The sequence below is a fragment of the Notamacropus eugenii genome, chromosome 3, assembly GCF_028372415.1.
Source record: "Notamacropus eugenii isolate mMacEug1 chromosome 3, mMacEug1.pri_v2, whole genome shotgun sequence".
In the NCBI taxonomy this organism is placed as follows: domain Eukaryota; kingdom Metazoa; phylum Chordata; class Mammalia; order Diprotodontia; family Macropodidae; genus Notamacropus; species Notamacropus eugenii.
This window is the reverse complement of record NC_092874.1, coordinates 106,846,263-106,863,526: the sequence shown is the minus strand read 5'-3', so window position 1 is coordinate 106,863,526 and position 17,264 is coordinate 106,846,263. Positions and strand designations below refer to the sequence as shown.

General features: G+C 37.5%; 1 protein-coding gene across 1 annotated transcript in view; it reads left to right on the top strand.

Annotated features, from left to right (window-relative positions):
• The window catches only part of LOC140533147 (uncharacterized), a 212,479-nt gene that overhangs the window by 61,005 nt on the left and 134,210 nt on the right, over nt 1-17,264 (top strand). The window contains exons 24-37 of the mRNA XM_072652516.1: nt 596-763; nt 2,737-2,889; nt 3,183-3,383; nt 3,496-3,650; nt 4,523-4,691; nt 4,940-5,036; nt 6,791-6,903; nt 7,380-7,505; nt 7,875-8,003; nt 8,259-8,369; nt 9,772-9,834; nt 12,684-12,818; nt 13,949-14,036; nt 17,058-17,196. Coding sequence (XP_072508617.1) covers nt 596-763; nt 2,737-2,889; nt 3,183-3,383; nt 3,496-3,650; nt 4,523-4,691; nt 4,940-5,036; nt 6,791-6,903; nt 7,380-7,505; nt 7,875-8,003; nt 8,259-8,369; nt 9,772-9,834; nt 12,684-12,818; nt 13,949-14,036; nt 17,058-17,196 — 1,847 coding nt within the window. The remainder of the gene's footprint in view (nt 1-595; nt 764-2,736; nt 2,890-3,182; nt 3,384-3,495; nt 3,651-4,522; nt 4,692-4,939; nt 5,037-6,790; nt 6,904-7,379; nt 7,506-7,874; nt 8,004-8,258; nt 8,370-9,771; nt 9,835-12,683; nt 12,819-13,948; nt 14,037-17,057; nt 17,197-17,264) is intronic.

Below are 17,264 nucleotides of genomic sequence, written 5' to 3'. Positions count from 1 at the left end.
GATTTCTTTATTCAAAAAACTTCCTGTTCATATCCTTTGGCCAATTATTAAATCAGGGATTCCTTTTTGTTCCACGACCTCCTTTAGCAGTCTGGTGAAAGTTATGAACTACTCAGAATAATGATCTTAAATGTATATAACAAAAGTTATTGAATTATAAGGGAAATCAATTATATTGAAATACAGTTATCAAATTGTTTTAAAGTTAATGAACTTCGGGAACATTTAACCCAAAAAATCATTTTAAATATTAGAAAACACATTATGAATTTTGACAGCAGGTATACTGTCCTAAAAGTAAACTTCTTCAGAGTGAGGTCCCTATCTTATTTACTTTTGTGGCTTCTTTGATTTCTAGCAAAAGGAAAGGCAAATGAGACAGGACTGGTGAATGAATGGATTGGAATGGAATGGAATGAATGAATGAATGTTTTGCTCTTGATAATATTAAGAAAGTTTATATTCATTGAATTTACTTTGAGATAACACAGATTCATTTTGGGTGACAACAAGGATGAGCCATCCTGGGATTTAATATTTAAAACACTTGAGGATCAGTATGCATAATAAGTTCTCTTTTTTGGATCTTTTCTAGAACCGTTTGGATGTGAAGGTTTTGCATCAATCTTACAATGACGCAAATAATTTAACATTTAGGGAGATTAAAATCCTTGGAACAGAGGAACCTACCAATGTCATTGTGAAGAAGAATAATGTCCTTATTGCATCTTCTCCTAATGTCACTTACATGGAAGATGTAAAGGTAAAGGACCAGTTTTTTGATATGGAGTCCCAGTTCCTAAAATATGGTCAGAGTGGTGATGCTTCAGTTTGCCAAGCCAGTGTGGAGCCCCTAAAGCACTGGGGCCTTTGAGATCTACATGTTGTCTTTGATCATGGGAAAGAATAAAAGTATATAGTGAACTAGGACCAGGAAGGGAAGGTGATATTACGAAATTTGAAGGAATATTAGTCTAAGATATCTAGTTCACAGCTCACTAAGACTATGAATTGTAGAGAGATGTCAAACTGCATTGGGAGATTTTTGTCTGGAAGTTCCCTATGTCAATGAAATCACAGATCCAGTTTCTTTCTCAACCCATAAAACCTACTCACAGTTAGTTTAATTCTTGTCCTCTCCTTTTCCTCCCTATCTGTACCCTCAGGGATGGAGATGCAGTTTTGGGAGTGACTGTGGGACTAAGAGCAGAGTTTCTGGCAGAATATAGTCTTCAGCAAAAATGAAAATATTGGCAGAGACCTAAAGGGAAGATTACATTAAGCGCTGAATTAGAAGGTGGTGCCTTTGTAGCTAAACTTTGAGGTCATTTAGTCCAACCATCATTTTACAAGGCAAGAACCTGAATCTCGTAAAAGTTAAGTGATTTGCCAAAGGCAGTAAGTGGGATCTGAACTGAGGTCCACTAACTTTAAATCCAGTCCTTTTCCCTTTGTTCCATGCTGTCTTGCATAAAGAACATTTTCGGAGAGGACCAGGGAAAGAAGTTGAGCAGGTAAAGTGAAATAACTGGGCAAGTCATTTAAACTCTCTGATCTTCAATTTCCTCATTTGTAAAATGAGAGATAGAACTACTTATATGGAAGTTTATGAAGGACATTAGATTCCAGGATTGAAATTGATTCGATAAAGCAGTGAATATGATATGATTAAAAACAGTGATTTAGGAATATTGATTTGACAGTGGAATATGTGATGAATTAAGAGGAAAGAGACCCGGAGCTGGAGAAAGTGAGATAGGTTATTGTAATCAACTGTTAAATGGAATCTGTAATAGGGTAGTGAGAACAATTCCAGGAGAAATTTTGGAGAAAGAATGAGCAGTTGGGGACAGATTAGTGCAGAGAAAAGTGAGGAGTCAAAGAAGACATTGAAGTTTTGAGTCTGAGTGACCATGGGAATTGTGGTGTATTTGAGATTGATGGAGAAACTGGGGAAGATACTTCCTTCTGGGAAGAACATGGTAAGTTAGGTTTTTAATGCATTGAATTTTAGATGATTTGGAGGCATAGAAATGTTCTTAGTAAGTTGATAACATGAGATTAGAGAGGAGATAGAGTTCAGTCAGGATTATAGGTATAGATTTGAAAGTCACTAGCATAGAAATATTTGAAAAAGTTGAGAGCATAAAGATCAGAAAGCTAAGGATTGAACCTTGGGGAAAAGACTCAACCACAGGAATAAGAAGATGAAAAGAGACAGTGAAGGAAACAGAAAGGAATGGTCAGAGAAACAGAAGGGACAGAGAACATAGCATTTGAAAAATCAAGAGAAGACTGAATTTAAAGAAAGTTAAAACCACAATAGTTCTTTCCATGGACTTCTAGTCCATATTGTTTACTGTTTAACTTCAAATGCTGAAGTGAGGTCAATGGAGGTTTTAGAACTGAGAAAGATGTCCATAGAATGTGACTAGGAGACTACCTTTGAAAATGCTACATACTGATGATGACAGATACTTTTTCTCATTTATAAATCCCAAATTATTTCCTTTCACTGTAAGCTGTGAATGGGAAATAGTGACATCAGTGCAGTCCTTCTATGAGTCTTCACAATCCGGCATTAACTGCAGTTTTAGACTTTGTTTTGGCATCTGTGATGTCTGTTATGGATTTTGAAGGACTTTTAAGGGAACCTCATTACCGAAAGTGATTTAAAGAGGAAAGTTTTGATTATTAAGTGTGACATTCTTGGTCACTCTCCTGATTTTTCCATAGGTTGCTATCATCTCAGGACTTGAACTTTCCTTGGGAGAAGAATACACTGTGGAATGGAGTTTCAAATTCAGGGATGTAGATAAAATCGACTGTTATCCTGAGGACCAGGCAGTCTCAGAAGAAAACTGCACAGCTCGAGGCTGTGTCTGGGAGGTAATTGGCATAATAATTATAAATGGCAAAGAAACCTTTATGAAACAAGATTTCAATGATCCTAACCAACCACATGCCCCTAGTCGTTAATGGAGTCTCACAAAATGAAGGAATTGCCGGGGTTTATGTTTAGAATGTATTTGAGTTCAAGACCTTGAGTGTCTTAGTAAGTCTTTATGTTGCTGGAAGGCATAAAGTTGCATTGTTACAGAACGATAATTGTGGAAAAATAAATAACCAGTCAAACTTCAATCTGTGCAAGTATTCATCCTTACCCTGGCCTTGTTTTTCAGTTACCCAGTTCTCCAGGAGTTCCTAGCTGCTATATCATCGATTTCTACTACTCTGTCAGTAACATTCAGTACAACCCGATGGGGGTTACTGCTGATCTCTTCTTAAATTCAGCTCTCTATTCTTCCAACCTGCCCTCTACCCCTGTGAGCCCTCTCCACTTGGATGTCACCTACCATAAGAATGATATGCTTCAGTTTAAGGTAAATTTCTTCTTCGTGTTTCATGAACCAGGTCTTTGACTCTGGAATTTTAGGATTCAATAACTTTGACAGTCTTTTTTTCAAGCTAGATCAATATGTTTTTTCACTCTAGATATATGATGCCAATAGCAAAAGGTATGAGGTCCCAGTGCCCCTCAACATCCCTAGCTCTCCCTCTAGCACCTCTGAGAATCGACTTTATGAAGTTTTCATAAGGAGCGATCCTTTTGGGATTGAGATCCGACGCCGGAGCACTGGCATAGTAATGTGAGTAGAACCAGTCTGATATGAAATTAAAGGATAGCTGACTTGCAATTTCTGAAAAATTAATTTTTACTGAAATTAACTTGAGTACTAGTTCCTATTCTTATTACCTATATAGTATTACTGCCTCAGAAAGATCATGGAGCACCAGAGTGTTTTGTTTCATTGTTGATAAAATGGGAATAATAAACCTTGCATTACCTTCCTCATGAAATAGTTTCAAGGAAAGTATTTTATAAAGTTTAGAGGTCTACATAAATTGAATTGTCATTATGAAGATACTATCCTAAAGTGATATTCTGGGCCCAGTTTCTAGAACATATACATGTATCTACATATCAAGATAGATAGATAGAGAGATAGATAGAGAGATAGATAGATAGATAGATAAACCAAGCATTTATTATTTACTATGTATCAGGCACCTTGCTAAGTACTGGGTTATAAATATAAGCAAGCCAGTGTCTTCCCTCAAGGAAAAGGAAGGGTTTTTGAGTACTTGAGTAAGACATGAAGTGGTCCTAGAAAGAAAAGACAATAGCCTACTTATCAAAGCTGAGGGGTTTTAGTATGGACATCAGGTAACCTGCAATGATGAATTGGAGGTGATGGTCCAAGTAGAGAAGGTGTGGTGTGAAACAGGCCAGTGAGTTCTTTCAGAGGGACCTATGTTCTCATAATACCTTTTAAAATTTATGTTTGGGAATATGCTTTGAGGTAGAAGAAAAATGGATGATGTGACATGTGACATGTTTGAATTTCTGAGTTACAGAATTGCATTTATTTTAAAAAATCAATTCTTTTTTAAAGAAGGGAATTGACGATACTTGATGATGGTGAATGTCTCAGAATAAACGTCTGCTTTTGTGTTTCAGTTGGGATTCTAGGATCCCTGGTTTCACCTTTAATGACATGTTCCTGCGCATCTCTACCCACCTCCCATCCCAGTACATCTATGGCTTTGGTGAAACAGAGCACACGACATTCCGGAGAAACATGACCTGGCACACATGGGGCATGTTTTCTCGAGACCAGTCTCCAGGTGTAAGGATATAACAATCTGAAGATTTCTCTTCTCTGTCTTTATCCATATTAATTTCTGTGTGCCTTCTCCTGGCTTCATTCATCTAAACTCACCCAAATTTGTTGTGTTCTGCTCTGAAACGGAGTATTCTCCTTTGGTACTGATACCTTTAAACCTTTTCAAGAAGAAATCTACATCCATTTACATGTGGGTTTCTGGTAGAGAAAAATGTCTCTAATGATCTTTTTTTTCTTCTTCTAACCCCCAGTACAAGAAGAATTCCTATGGTGTACACCCTTATTACATGGGTCTGGAGGAGGATGGCAATGCCCATGGGGTGCTCCTACTCAATAGCAATGCCATGGGTAAGATGGAACATTCCTCACTGGCCTTTCTGGGTCATATAGTTCTGGGTAACCTCTGTGTGAGACAGTCCCAGCAGGTTTCCAATTCCATTAAATTTGAAAAATGTTATTTGAAATTTTTCCTATTTGTATGTTATTGAGGGAGATGTAAACATAAAGACAGTTGGGTGGTGCGGTGGATAGAGCACTGAGCCTCGAGTGAGCAAGATCTGAGTTCAAATCTGGTCTTAGACACTTACTAGCTGTGTGACCCTAAGCAAATCAGTTAACCCTGTTTGCCTCAGTTTCCTCATCTATAAAATGATCTGGAGAAGGAATGGCAAACCACTCCAGTATTTTGCTAAGAAAACCTAAATGGGATCACAAAGAGTTGAGATATGACTGAAAGTGATTCAACAATAACCATGACAGTGATGAAGATATATTCCCTTTTTTGAAAGTACTTACAGTCTAGTATGGGAGATTATATATACACATGCATTCATACACACATATGTGTATATGTATGTACACATATGTATATAATATACACACATTATATTATATAAGTGATCATATATAATTCTATATAAATAGTTTTATAATAATGTAAATATAGTATAATAATATATTTATATATTTACACAATAAATATAATATAATATAATGTTTTATATATACACAGCAATTCTAAATAAAAGAATAATTCTATATAAAAGAAATATGAACAAAGTGCTATAAAAATTTGGAGAGATCACTTTTGACCTTTATAGGATAAGGAGAAGGGAAATACAAGGAAAGGACTCATGAAAGAATTGAAATCTTTGAAGCATGGGGAGTACTTCAAAAGGAAAAGATAATGGGGATAGTAGAGAGGGCATTTCAGAAATAGGAAATAACAAAAGCAAAGACAAAGGGTGGGAAAATATTAAACATGTTCAGAGAATTATGAAGAATCCAGTTTGGGTGGTTTATAATGTTTATGAGGGAGAATAATATGAGGTGTGTTTGGAAAGGTATGTTAGAGACAGATTGTGAAGAGCTTTGAAGGCCTGACTGAGGTGCTTGAATGTTATTAGTTAGGTAAGGGGTAGTGGCATTTTAAGGACTGTGTGTTTTAGCAAAATTAATTGGAAGCACTATGTAGGATGTATTGGAAGTGAGGTGAAACTAAAAAGTTAACCAGTTGGTATATTACTAGAGTCGAGGTAATAAAAGGTAATAAGGGCTTGTGACAGGAGGGAAGAAAGTACGTAAGGAAAAGTTACAAGGTTACAAAGGTACAAAAGCCCCACATAGAATCAGAAGAATTTTGTTACTGGACATGAGGACTGAGGAGAGGCAGGACTCAAAGGTGAGTTTCAAGCTTGAAGCTAGCTTTCAGACTTCCGTGACAGGTAGAGTTGAAAGGCAGAGTAATTAGGTAAATGGGGTTGGAGGAGTAGCACTGATGCGAAGCAAAAATGTTAGCTGGAGAACTTCCTGGAGAGTTGGGATCTGGAAACCTTGCTGTTTCATCTAATGTTACAGAGAGGCAGGTTTCAACTTTACATAAGGAAAAAAAAGTTTAGTTATTAAAATTGTCAAAAGGGAGAATGGGCTGCCAGAGAAGCTTCCATCACAGGAAGGATTAAAATGGAATTTGAAGGACTATCTTTATGTGGTACTGATAGGGAACTCTTGCTTAGATATGGTCTGGACAAGGTGACATGGATTTCTGTTCAGTCTTGCAATCTTTGATTCTGTTTCTTTGAACACTTGTTCTCTCTTTCCAGATGTGACTTTCCAACCCACCCCTGTACTGACATACCGCACCACTGGGGGCATTCTAGACTTTTACATGGTTTTGGGGCCAACCCCAGAGCTTGTCACTCAGCAGTACACAGAGGTAGGAAGTTGTGCAATCCATCAAGTAAATTTACTGAACAAGTATAAACCTAGCCTTTTGAAAGGCATAATGATTTATGAAGTTGGTGAGTCCACCATCTTTATCTCTCTTGAAGACTGGATCATAATGTTAGAGGGACATGAAGTGAATTCAGAAGCAATTCCTTGCCTCGACAAGATAACAGATTTTGAATTTATATTCTTAAAGCACTAGAAAGTTTAGAGATGGCAAAGATTTCCCAGGAATCCTAAAAAGGGTGCCCAAATGAAGGAATTTCTTTTAGAAATCTGCATTGTACTTCCTGCCTATAGTTCTATAGAACTATAGTTCTGTAGTCTTAGAGAGGTCCTGGGTTGTATGGCTCCTAGTCAGACAAGACTATGGAAAAAGGTTTCATGTGCTCTCTGTTTGATCCAAACACATTTCTCCTACCCAAGGAATACTATTTGAAATATTTTCCGTTCTTGCTTTTGCAGTTGGTTGGACGACCAGTGATGACACCTTACTGGGCCTTAGGGTTCCAACTTTGTCGTTATGGATACCAGAATGATACTGAAATTGCTGAACTTTATGATGCTATGGTGGCAGCCCAGATCCCTTATGTAAGATTCTTCCTTTTCCTTTTATTGTCTTTTTTATTGGGTTAATTGAGGACAGAAACATATAATACTTGTTTAGTAGAATAATGGCATAGACAACTCAAAGAACTTTCTTTTTCATTTTGGAATGTTATATTTTTCTGCTAGATCTGCTTTACTTACTGTTTTTGCTTTGAGTTAATTAACATCATTTTGAATAATCTGAATGTATGACAACTGATAGTGGGGAGAGGCAGTGAAAGAGTGTTGGGAGATGTCAGTATGGAAGTCATCATGGAAGAGAATATACAATATACACCTGGTGTAGTGGAGATTAAGCCTGTCCTGTCTTTTTAAGCGACACTCAGCCTCTTTCCTTCTCTTATTCTCCAGGATGTGCAGTATGCAGACATTGATTACATGGAGCGGCAGCTGGACTTTACCCTCAGTCCCAATTTTGCTGGCTTTCCCAATCTGATCAATCAAATGAAAGCAGCTGGGATGCGAGTCATCATTATTCTGGTGTGTGGCTGGGGTTGGGGAAGTCAGAGTAATTGTGGTGTTATGGGTTGATCACTATGTCATAGTTAAGGAAACTGAACAGAAGAGAAATATATTTCCCAGAATTCATAGCATCTCTGAAGTTCAGTGTGAGGCTCTCACATCTTTCTAATGGCGCTTTTTCCTCTATGAGGGATTGCTATTATCCTTATCCATGCGTAGTTCTATCTCTGATAACCATCATTTCCCCAAGTAACTATTCTCCTTTGATTCCAGGACCCAGCCATTTCTGGCAATGAGACTCAGCCATATCCTGCATTCACTCGTGGGCTTCAGGATAATGTGTTCATCAAATGGCCAGATGACAGCGACATTGTTTGGGGAAAGGTAGAGTTTGGGAGTAGACAATCTGATTCTATTTTGTGGATGCAAACATGAAGGAATGTGAGTGTCTTTATGCTAAATATAATCTAATCCAACAAGCACTGATTAAGCTCCTAACTAAGTAGTTGTGTTAGGTGTTGGAAATACAATGACCAAAAAACATTATCCCCTGCCCTCAGAGAGCTCACATTCTGTTGGGAGTGGGGTAAGAAATAGAACATATAAATGGATTAGTATAAACATAATAGAAAAAGAGAAGAAAGCAATAACAGTTAAGGCTTCCTATAGGAGACTTCATATGACTTGAGCTTCAAACAAGCTGGGAATTCTCAGAAGAGTTAGAAAGTTAGAGGTAGAGTTTGTTCTAGGCTTGGAGACAACCTACAAAATTGTATAGGTTTAGGAAATGGAATGCTAAGTTTTAGAAACAGTAAGTACATTTTACCAGAATGTAGATTGTGGAAATATTTGCAGTAAGCCTGGAAAGGTAATCTAGCACAAGATTATTAAGGGTTTTAAAAGTCAAAAGGAACTTATATTTTTATCCAAGAGGCACCCGGGTGGAATAGAAGAGGGGAGTGACTAGAGGGTAGGAGGGTGCCATGATGGACTGGCACATACTAGATGGAAAGTGATGAGGATGAGAATGGCAACCATGTGAATGTAGAGAAGAGTTTGGATTCTAGAAAAATTTTGGAGATGGGAGTGGTTTGAGGAGGGAGAGGAAAGAGTTCCTTTTGACGCTTAGGTTACAGACCAGTGTGATTGATAAGACAGTGTTCTCTTCAGACAGAAATAGAGAAGTTTGAAATAGGAATGGGTTTAGGGACTTTTCTTTAATGTGTTTCATTTTGTGCATGTGGAATTTGAGCTACCTATGGTTGATAGCCAACAAAAAATTGGTGATGTGGAACTGGAGCTCAGGAGAGATATGAGGGCTATCTGTATAGAGGAGCCATTTATGTAGAGGTGAAAATCGAACCCACAGGACTGATGATAGCAAGGAAGGAAGTTCAAAGTTAGAAAAGGAGAGGGTCCAGTACAGAGATTTGGAGAACACTCACAACAAAGGGAAGAGGATATTGATGATGATCCAGAAGAGGAGAACCAGAATAGAATAGTCCAGAAAAAACATAGAAGAGAGGATGATTAACAGAGACTCTATGTGTGTGTGTGTGTGTGAGTGTGTGTATGTGTGTGTGTGTGTGTGTGTGTGTGTGTGTGTTGGGTAGGGTTCTAGGAAGTTTCCTCTAGCAAGATTGATTCCTGAGTCTCCTTTTTTTTTCTCCCTAGACTCTCATGAAATGTGCCAGTTGTGTACTCACAGACCCAAGATTTACTCTTTCTTGGAAAATACCATGCTAAGATATTATTAACACTTTTTTTCTTTCTTCTTTTGCTAAAGGTCTGGCCAGATTTGCCCAATGTCACTGTCAATTCATCTGTTGATTGGGACACTCAAGTAGAGGTAAAACTTTTTTTTTGTTAGTTTGAGATATAGTGCTTATGGTTATAGGAAGGGGAATGCTAATATTAAGATTGTTCAAGGACTAAAGCTATGGAAAAGGTTGAAATTCTGTTTTTCACTGCTGTACTGGCTCTGATGTTCCAATTGGATGTCACAAACATATGTTAAATGAATAAATGAACAGAGGGTAATTCTGTCCCATTGACCAATGTGAACTCCAAATTTAGGTTAAAAGACATTCTAGACCTTATTTTCTGAATCTGAGACTAAGCCTGGGTTCTCTTTTGGTTCTAGCTTTTATAGAGGGATTTCAGAAGGTAGAATTAAGATTAATATAAAACTTTTATAGGGAGAGGGATTATAGCTCTGAGTTGTCATTGACTGACTCTACTCAATTAGAACATCTTATGCTTCAGTCTAGTCTTCTCCTTTCGTAAAGGCTTGGAGCACAAAGGACTATACCCTAACAAACCATATTCTGTTGGACCAACTCCACTGGTTCTCCTTGCATTTCAATAGACATGGCGGGCATTATACAAATTGATCACATGCATAAGGAACAAAGAACTTTACCCAATGATCTTAGGTTAAACACATTCAACAGGGTCCAGAATATTGTAGATAGGTAGCATCAATCCCCGACTTTGTAGTTATCTCCCATGTTTCCCTTTTCCTTACTCATATGCAGTCAGGAGCCAAATCTTATCAATTCTACATCCTTCACAGTTCTTTCATAGGGCTCATTCTCTTTGTTTTCACAGATTTTACCCTCATTACCTCTTGCCTGGATTATTTAATTAGTTTCCCAAATGGTTTCCTGGCTTTCCAGTCTTACTCTTCTCCAATCTATCCTTTACACAGTTACCAAAATACTACTCTCAATTCTATGAGACCACCCTTTTCTTTAAAATTGTCAATGGCCCACTGTTACTTTTAGGATAAAATGTTGTTCCATTAGTAATTAATATCACCATAAACTTTCTACAATCTTCCTTTCCAGATTGATTTCATATTATTCCCCTGCACATACTCTGTGTTGTGTCCAAACTAACCTGTCAGCTATAATGTAATCCCAACATTCCATCTCCCTTCAACCTATCATCGCAAAGACTGTCCCCCATTCTTAGAATGTCCTTCCATTCTCAGCAAACTCTGATAATCTTTAGCTTCATTTAGGGCTCAGCTCAGCGGCCACTTCTTTTATTGAGCCTTTTCAGAGCATCCTCAAATAATCTTGAATTTGCTTTTTTTATATAGCTCTCCAGGTAAAATGTAAGCCCCTTAAAGACATGGGCTATTTTTTGCTTCTATTTTTGCATCCCTACCACCTAGCACAATGTCTCGGACAAAATCACCACCAACTAAATTTTTAAAAATTGATTCAGTTTGAATCAATGAATATTAATTAATCACAAAGCATTTAATCAATTTGTATTAATATGCTTGACATGATGGAGAAAGTCCTGAACTTGAAAACAGAAAGACCTTGTCCTGATTTTACCTCTGACACTTGCCAGTTATGTGATTATGGGAAAATCACATAACACTGATGAATCTCAGTTTTCTTATCAGTAAAATGGAGGTGATAAATGGTACCTGCTTCACAGGATTGTGCTCAGTGATGTGCACATGTTATGATTTACAAATACTTTCCATAGAGTTACAGATTGTTTAGTACTCTGAATCACAAAGATACAGACACACATATATCATGGGTAAATGTCTATAGATCATAAAATCTAATCTAATTCAACAAACGTGAAAAAATGAGATAACTGCCTATATGGTACTTAACATTACTTTGAGAGAGACATAATATTATAGAGGTGATATCATGTTTTCCTTTTCCCAGTGGTTAATGGTATCAGTCAGAAGGCTCTAATGGAACCATTGTATTCTTACCTAGACACCTGTCTATCTGGAATTTCAGACATAGCTTCCTTATAGAGCTCTATGATCAGGTATTGTCTCACTGGTCAGTCAACAGTTGTTGGTTGGAAAATGGCTGGGCAGATATTGGACCAGAGAATGAGAATTAATTAGAACTTTCTCAGACAGAGAGAGAGAATAGGGATTAGCATTGATGAGAGTGGAAAAGAGAGTCTATAAAATGTAGTTTCCAAGGAGTGAATGAAAGGCTAACTAATACTACCTTTTAGGGGAAGGGAAGTACAAATTTTTGTGGAAGGAAGCAAATTCAAGATAATTTGAGGAGGCTCTGAAAAGACTCAGAAAGAGAAGTAGCACCTGATCTGAGCCTTGAATGAAGCTAGAGATTATAAGAGTTTGCTGGAAAGGGAAGAACATTCTAAGAATTGGGGGACCATCTCTTTGATGTTCTAAAGTCATACCATTGTGAATATACCCAATTTTTTCTAATCTTGGTAATTGGTAGGACCTGACCAGTGGTTGAATGGCATACCACTGGAATACTGGGTGCTGTTAGCTCAAAATATAATCATTTCTTCATGTAGAAAAAGGGATCCGAGATGTCCCAAGAGGCCAGATCCAGGAATAATGGGCACAAATTTCAAACAGGCAAATTTAGATTTGTCGCACAAAAATATTTCTAACAATTAGAGCTGTCCAGAGTGGGATGGACTGCTTAAAGAGGTGGTAGGTTACCCTTCCTTGGAGGTCTTTAAGCAGACAGCAGATAAAAACTTTTCAGTTATGTAATAGGAGAGATTGGACTAACCTTTAGTTAGTTGGACTAATCTTTCCAACTCTTAAATTTTGTGTTTCTGCTTACATTGAGCTTTTGCAGAAATAATTTATACTTGTTGCAAAATAAATTCTTGTCATTGACCTGACTACATCTGTCCTGGGGTTTTGTTTCATCTTTACAGATCTACAGAGCTCATGTTGCCTTCCCAGACTTTTTCCGTAATTCAACAGTCACGTGGTGGAAGCGGGAAATGCTAGAAATCTACAACAATCCCACTGAGCCCCAGAAGAGCTTGAAGTTTGATGGCATGTGGATTGTAAGTGTGTATGTCTAAGTGTGCACACATGTATGTAGACACTATAAGATTGAATATGATTCTGCATTGTTGTGTATATGTGTAATTGCTGTTCAGGGACTAAAGGACAAGAAAGAGTTTCTTAGCACTTTTTTTCTTCCTTCCTTCCTTAATTAATTAATTAATAGCATTGATACTTTTTTGTTGTTGTTTCTGTGGAGTGTCCCTATCTTGCCTAGGCTGAAAAAGTAGTAGCCTCTCATGGGTCTGATCCCATCATTGATTGCCTTGGAAACTGACCTGCTCTGTTTTCTCTTGGATTGGTGCACTCCTCCTTAGTCAGCTCGACAGCTTCTACTCCTAGCGGAAGGGGTGTGGAAGGTTCACATCCAAACAGCTTTAGCTCTATTATAACTGATTTCAATGAATTCGTCAGTCATACCCTTATTATAGTCATGAACCATCATTCTGGGCAATGGTTCTAACTATATTTCAGCAAAAACTCACATTAAATTGAATGACTTGAAATTTGTTTAATTAAGGCACCTACAAGTCCAAGAGATTTTAGTTTTGCTCTTACTAGAACAAGCTCAATTATTTTGGTGAATGTATTTGATTCTTCAGCATGGCCTGACAGAAATTATATAGTTTGATCATTCCAAGTGCTGTCTATTAGCATGTTGATCAACCTTGAATCATTAGTGCTTCTACATGCTGAGTGTATTACTATTACTTGAGGCAACAGGGAATGATTAACACCTACATACTTTTAAGCAGTCAGCAAGGTAGCATAGTGGACAGAGAACTGGACTTGGAGTCAGGATGACCTAAATTCACCTAAATTATACTCTCCGTGTAACCATGGACAAATCACTTGACTTGTCAGCCTCCATTTCCTGATCTGTAAACTGGGGAAAATAATAGCACTTACATCACAGAGTTGTTAAATGAAATACCACATTTAAAACTCTGTAAAACTATATATGTATGAAATTTATTTGTGTATGTGTGTAAACTATGTAAATGCTAACTGATTATGATGCAAATTTGTGTATATGTGTATGATATAAAACTATGATTATGTTACCATCAGTATATGTGTACATACATATGTATGTACATAAAAACATAGTCTTGTTCTTCATTTTTAGGACATGAATGAACCAGCAAGCTTTGTGAATGGAGTCGTTCCTCCAGGTTGTAGGGATACCACACTTAATCATCCTCCCTATATGCCCTGTAAGTATATTTTACTTTCTGTTTGGAAAAATATTACTTAGGTTCTTGTTGAAGAGACCTAGGACCATGACTGGCTTGCAGCCCAGCATGGGCACAATCATTTTTCTGGGAATAAGTACACTAGTTTAATAACCTACCTAGGTTCTTCTAGGGTGATTTCAACAATGGGAGGCCATGTCTGCAAAGAGGAGTTTGGGAAGAAATGACTAGCTCCATTAGGTAGATCTTGATTTTTGTTGAGACAAAAGCTTTATTTAATTTTGAAAGAGTAGTGAAAACCTGAAAGGGATTCTCAGTAGTTCAATTTTACCCTCAATCCTCAATGAACTCAAAGCCTAATTCATTTCTATTGGCCCCAGTGCCATGATGTCTTTCTCAGATAGGAGAAGAAATACACTTGAAGAATTTCAGGCTGAATATTCCCCTAGAAATATTGTGTGTGGATCTTTTGTGATGGTTGAGGGTGTCATTTTACTTTTATTTTCAATTCAATCTAACTCACTTTTTTAATTTTAATTTTAATTTGAGAGGGTATAGAGGAAGAGAAACCAGAGGCAGGGAGACCAGTTGCCTGTGAATGTCCATTGGTAACCCTAGAATGAGAATGCTTAGTTTTCATCTCATATTGCCTTGATTACTGTATTCTTTTGGTAATTATATACTTAGTGCTGAGGGGGAAAAAGTCTAGGACAGAGAATTGTTTACATGCTTCTAAGGGACAGAATTATTAGCAGCATTATTCAGGGTATATAATGGATTTGTTTGATGTTTTATCATTAGTCAAATCACTGAAATTCAAATCCTTAATAATTTATCTAGACTTACAGTTCTTAGAAAGAAGACTGGGGGAGGAGATTGCCAAGATATCAAATGGTTTGCTGTGTCTAGCTTCCAAGAACTCCTCTACTATTCCAAAGCTATTCTTTCAAATTTCTCCTTGAGATCTAATGCACTGACTTTTTACTCCTTCCTTATTCTTCTTAATTTCTTTGTAGCATTGGCACTGTTGATACCCCTTCTTTCTTGATAATCTCTGTATTTGACTTCTCTTAAACCCAATTCTTTTGGATCTCATCTCTCATCTTTAACCTCTTCTTGTCTTTTTGCTTTTCTTGCTGTGTTCTTCTTTACACTTTCTTAAGACAGGAATTTGTCAAAGGGTCTGTCTGGATGTTCTCTCTTTTCCTCTCTCTCTCTCTGTACCAGAACATACTAGTAAACTTAGAGCTAGTAGGGACTTCAGATTACTCTAGTCCCACCCCCTTGTTTTATAGCCTTGTCCTAAAAGTTATTTGCTTAACAGAACAATGTCTCAAATAAAATCTTACTGATTCTGAGTTCTTCTACCATTTCTACAAATTTCCTTTGACAATCTCACTCAGTCCCATTGCTTCCAACTTATATATCTAGTTGAAGAGCTCCCAAATTTATATCTTTAGTGCTGCCTTTTCCCCCTCTGCTGAGCTTTAGATTTGAATTCTGAATTGTCTAACAGACGTTTTCATATAGATTATATAGAGAGCATCATATAGATGTTCCACTGGTATGTCAAGCTCTATATCTATAAGTGGATTCCTAATTTTTTGTTCCTCTATGTGTTGCCCCTAACTTTTCTGTCTCTGTCAGTGTTTTTCCCATTTTCTCCATTCATTCATTCTTTAAACTTTTGACTTTGTTGTGCCCTACATATCTAAATTGTATCAATTCTATTCCTAAATAGTTTACTCAGAGTCTTAGATCAAGAGGGGATCTTAGAATCTGTCTGATATAGGGCATAGAGTACTGAAATTGCAGCCACATTGATTTGCATCGTTGACTCTGCCACTTATCCATAGGACCATGACTTAAAGTTTCCTCATAAATTAAGTGCTAAGAAACATGGTGTCCCAAAAGACTTAAAACTGAACTGAAACTTTTGAAACAACCTGTATTTATACCCTTTGCACTATAAGACTGGTTTGAGATTCAAATGAATATATATATTATCATTATGGGGAAAGGGGTTAGAAGGCACAGTGGTTTGTATCTGTATATATAGTGCAAGGAACCTCCAGTACAGATACTTTCTATCTGGATGCAGATTGTCAAAACATTGGTAGCTTTTAGTCTTAGAAAGTTGGCTGGGAGAACGGATAAATTAAATGATTTACTCAAGGTCACACAGCTAATTATGTGTCAGTGGCAATATTTGGACCAAGATCTTCCTGTCACTAAGGCTGGCCTTCTCTTCATGACAACAGTTTGCCTCCATTTTGACTTTAGAACACCACGGAAATGAAAACTATTACTATCTTGCCCAACTCTCTTGTTAAAGACACTGGGAGCCAGGAAGGTGAAATTGTCACATACCCACTTGGTGGTGTAGGCAAGGATGGAACACGAATCTCCTTCCTTCTCATCCTTGGTTGTTTCTATAAACCAGAATATTGTGCTTCTAACAATTCCAACTACCACTGCTCCAATTCAGTCACTAATGTTCTTACCATATTTGTTATAAAGGCTTATAAACTGATCTTTTTACCTCTAAACTTTCCCCTCTAATTGATCTCATACATCAGCAGCTTAATCTTTTTGATACATGAATATGATCATTTCATCCTATGGAATAGTGGAAAGAACACTGTACTTGGAGTCAGAAGACTTGAGTTCAAATCCCAGCTCTGCTGCTTATTAGTCTTTCTAATCTTGTGGCTATCATTTTACTCTCTGGGCTTTTGTTTCTTCATCTATACCATGGGGAGTTGGACTTTCCCAATCTCTGAGGCTGTTTCTAGCTCTAAATTCCATAGTCTATGGTCTATGCTCAGAAATTTTCATCAGTTTTCCATTTCTTGTTGTAGCTTGAATTATTCCTCATGGCGTTCAAGGATTTACAACTTCTAGCTCTGACCTGCTGTTTTATCCCAAACTCTTACTCCATCCTCTCTCATCCCCTCAGCTCCAGCCACCACCTTCTGTGCTACCAGGTGGAAAGTGCTTGCCACTGTGGGGGCTCTCACATCATTGCATTTCCTTCTTCAGATCTGGAGTCAAGAGACCAAGGCCTGAGCAGTAAGACCCTATGCATGGAAAGTCAACAGTTCCTGCCTGATGGAAGCCCAGTGAGGCACTATGATGTGCACAATCTCTATGGCTGGTCCCAGACAAAGCCCACATATGAGTGAGTCACTGCCTCCCTCTGTCTGAGTAGGTGGTGGGTGCTCAGAACTGGGGTTTCTCACAAAAGAT